The sequence below is a fragment of the Alligator sinensis genome, unplaced genomic scaffold (genome assembly GCF_000455745.1).
Source record: "Alligator sinensis unplaced genomic scaffold, ASM45574v1 scaffold505_1, whole genome shotgun sequence".
NCBI classification, from domain to species: Eukaryota; Metazoa; Chordata; order Crocodylia; family Alligatoridae; genus Alligator; species Alligator sinensis.
In genome coordinates, this window is record NW_005841940.1 from 2,789,071 (window position 1) to 2,793,306 (window position 4,236).

General features: G+C 45.5%; 1 protein-coding gene across 1 annotated transcript; it reads right to left on the reverse strand.

Moving 5' to 3' along the window:
* Positions 1–1,268: 1,268 nt before the first annotated feature.
* LOC102382950 (D-dopachrome decarboxylase) lies at positions 1,269–4,230 on the reverse strand. The gene is made up of 3 exons (XM_006019890.3): positions 4,066–4,230; positions 3,688–3,863; positions 1,269–2,619 (listed from the first exon to the last, which is right to left on the reverse strand). The coding sequence occupies exons 1-3, from the start codon at positions 4,171–4,173 to the stop codon at positions 2,547–2,549; spliced, it is 357 nt and encodes a 118-aa protein (XP_006019952.1). The 5' UTR covers positions 4,174–4,230; the 3' UTR covers positions 1,269–2,546.
* Positions 4,231–4,236: the final 6 nt, after the last annotated feature.

Sequence of the window (4,236 nt, forward strand, 5' to 3'; positions counted from 1 at the left end):
AGCCAATAGGGCCCAGCAACTGACCTGTGATATGACAGAAAAACAGGAATGACCCTTAGAAAATTCAGGACTGTTGTCATGCATCCCCATTTGTCCCCCCATGAAACAGGGCAGTTCCTAGAGACTGCTTTGCAAACCAGAATTAAAACCTGAGGGTCAGTAAAAAAACAAAACACAAAAAAACAAACAAAACCCCCCCCCCCCAAAATGTTCTCAGCTTGTTACAATTTGTTCATCCCTCATAAGGCATGGACAGGGCTGTCCCCCTCCATAGCAACCGGGAAGGTTATAGCTATCATGTGCAGTGCTACAGAATTATTGGAGTATGCAAGTTTTAAATGTAATTGAAGAGCCCTCCTGAGGAACTACATAGACACTCATGTCTCCCAAAGTTGGAAAGGCTGAAAGAGAATGACAGCGAGGAGGCAAGAGCATTGTTATAACTCAATTAATTCACTAACAACGTTCCTTGAAACATTGTATTGATCAGATAAGCCCCAGACCTATTAAACCTGCATTTGCTATTTTATTTAGCGCACAGGGGTTTTGAAACAATGGAAGAGTTTTCTTGCGCTTTTAAATATTAACAAGTAAAACCAAATTCACTTTTTCCGTACATGAAAGGGGAAGCTTCTAGCGCTCTTCACATCCAGATTCTGGATTGTGCATACAATTAAAAAGGATTCTATGAGTGATGAACAATAAATTTAGTTTCTGTTTTATATGTAACTCAATGTTGGCAAAAATGCTAAGACTGTGAATGATTCTAAGAGAATGACTAAGACTGATCCTGCAACCACTTATGTCCCTCAGCAGCTTCACTGATTTCAGTGCAACAATGCACATGCCTAAGAGTTTGCAGGACTGAGACCTTTGAAAGTGACTATAAATGAAAGTTAATTTAACATGTCCACTTTTATTATCCCAGTTGAGTGAAATGCAAAATTAAGGAAATACTGCACATGAAAATTAGGCTTTTTCAGATTTAATATCATGTATGATCCAGTTAAGTGATTAACTGAATGGTCCCAGGGAGCATTTCTCCCTATTTGGAGAAATGGACATTAGGGTAAAAGCAGTAGAGCCCTGGGCTTAAGGAGAAAAACATCGGCACTACAAGTAATTAGTGGGCACATCTATGTGAGATGCTAGTGGTTACTGTGCATTTATCTAGTACTTGTATAAGCAAGTACCAAATAAATGCACAATAACTGGAGATACTGTGCAGCAGCACCAACAAATGTCTTTTAAGTGACGCTACTGCATAGTAGCTTAATAATACTGCGCAGTAGCAAATTAGCACTGTTAGTGCTGTGATGTGCTACTGTGATACTGTATATGCAGTATTATTTGGCTACTGTGCAGTTAGCATCTCATGTAGACATGCCCAGTTATGTGCAAATTCATCATCTCCTCTCTGGGGAATATAACACACTGAAGATATTAGCCACAGAGCAGCAGCAGAGGATGTGTTCTCATGCACCCTGTGGCAGGATTTACAAGAAGTATTTTGGACTAAGAGACAGCTGACAGAGACTGAAACTAATCATTTGCAGAATGAACAAACATTTTCCTGAGCACCATGTCCTATGGCATGTTCTGATTCTGCCATAAGTAATTCTTTAACTTGCACACATCTTTCTCCCCCACCCATGAACTGATGTTAAGGTACAGAACTATAGTGAATTTTCATGGGAACAACCATCTGTGCAGGTGAAGTAGAGCAGAGATTAAGGCAGAGTTTTGAGGGGAGCCCCACACACCATTCCACACTGTTTTAGAGGCATGTCCTCCAGAATAGTCTTCTCTTTTCTGAAAAGGTCATGGAGTGAAAATGGAAATTAGAAATGAAAGCTCTAGTTCTCCTTCTCCTCATCCCCTGCCACAGCAGAAATAACCAAATACTGTGTGTTAGACTATGATCCAGTGCCAAACAACATTTAGGGACTTTGGAAGTAGGACAGCCTGCAGAAATATGTTCCCAGTCAGGAGACTAACTGGTGGAGAAATTAAGGCAGTAGTTTTCACACTAATGGCCCACGGACCATCAGAACAGAGAAAGCATATCATAAGCATGACAGCAAAGTGGAGAGGTAAGGTTTGTTCTTTCTTTCACATCAGCCTGCAAGATGAACATAGCTAGAGAATCTTTGCCACTATCTGTAAAGTAAATCTCATAATAGAAACAAACAAGAACTGCTTGTTGTTAAAGGACATGTCTACAAACTCTGTTTAACTGGCCCCAAGTGAGCAGGCTTTCTGATATCAAAGTTGTGACTTTCAGCCAGAAACCATACAATGATTTCAGACAAGGCTCAAACCATTGATAACTGGATGCATGTGAAACAAAGGCCCTCAGCTGTTACATTCAAACCAGTTTGGCTGATAATGCAACTTTGAGCTGTTTGTGCACAGAAGATAAACACAGCAGCAAATCACATGAGTGGAAATGAGGATGGGTACAAATCATAATTTGAAACAAGTAGGTGGAGCTGGTCATCCTTGAATTGCATCTCCCAGAGGATATTTATAGGTGTCGAGAAGAATCACAAGAAAGTCATCACAGTTCCATTCTTGCCGATCTGCCATGCTTCCAGTGGATAAAAACGGATAAGAATCCTTTGTGGGAGGAAGAAGAGAGAACACAAGAGAAAAGGAAAAGTGATTATAAAATGGAAAGTTATCTCCAGCAAGTTCTCAGCAAGCCAGAAACACACCACTAAACGCAGCTCTCAGTAGTTTATAATTAAAGGCTGGAATTGAAAAGGATCAGGAGCTGGATGCTTTATGGGAGAACGTCTGCATGGATTCTAAAGTCTTGTCACTGCTAGTAGATAGTCAAACTTTTTCAACCATCCACTTATCCCCAGAACTTTGTAAATTCTCGTTACTATAGCATTCAAGTGCCTCACAGTCTTCAATATACAGTACAGTTGCATCATACGTGCATTTAACTTGTGCAAATTCAACTATACGCGGGGGGGCCCTTGAGTTTGCGGCGGCAGCGGGAGCTTTTGGCAGCATGGTGGTATGTCATCCTCATGCCACCCTGGTGAGAGAAATAACATTTCCCTGTGTCCATTTCACAGAGGAGGAACTCTGGCATACAGTCTGAGTGACTTGCCCATGCTTACACACTGCCTGTTGAAAAGCATGGACTTAAAGCCAAGTCTCACCAGCCACGCACCCTTACCACTGGGGCATTTGTCTTTAGTAATCAGTTAGCAACCAGAATAGGAGAATCCTATTCATCCAGCCATAAGAAGAAAGCCATTCAACTGTCACATCTCCTCTTCTGGTGTCACACCAACACAGCTCTATATGTAATGTCAAGATCCTGCCTCATGAGCAGCAAGGCCATCTTTTAAGTCCCGTCAATTTAAAGACAACCCTTGCTATTTGTGCCCCTCTATTTTGACCTAAGATTTTACCTTTCAGTCCCCAAATTTGGGGCAGTCTTAGAGAGCCACGGTGGGAACAAGGAAGATATTGTGCTCTAACGGGAAGGGATTGCAAGAAATGACTGCTTTGGACCAGCCAGCAGAAAAAGGCCCTCAAAGCCTCTGGCCAACTTCCCCTATTTTTGCTCAAACATGGACCTTGGACTGAAGCTCCACAGCACTGAGCCGGCTCTCCCTGGGGCACTGCCCTGGTCCCCCTGGGCCCAGGTCCCTCTACTGCGCTCACCTGTCAGGGCCAAGCCCCAGCTCCTTGGTGAGGACCTCGAAGAACTTGGCGCTGTGCCCTCGGTTCTGCTCAGCGGAGCCCACCACCCCGATGGAGGAGACCAGCAGCTGGGCGCAGGGTGCGGCAGAGCCCCCGATCACCATGGGCAAGCTGCTCTTCACTGTGACGTTGACCCTCTGCCATGCAGGGAAACAGTCACCAGGGAGGGAAGGGAGCAAGGCTGGTGGGCCTGGGCTCAGAGGAGGAATCGGTGCCCTGGGCAAGCAGGGCACACTCCCCTTCTGGGCAGCACCCCCGCCCATCTAGCTCATCCTCAGGGTCCCCTGGCACCTGCCCAACAATGCTCCCCCCCCAGGCTGGGGCTCTGCTGTGACTCACATCCACGGGCTTGCCCAGGATGGAGGCCGCGGCGGCGCACAGCTTCTGCCCCAGGTCCGGGGCCAGCTGCGCGGCCGGGAGGCTGGTCTCCAGGTCCAGGAAAGGCATCGGGAGAGAGAGGATGGCGCTGAGCCGCGGCGAGGACGAGCAGGACAAGGAGCGGCCGCTGCT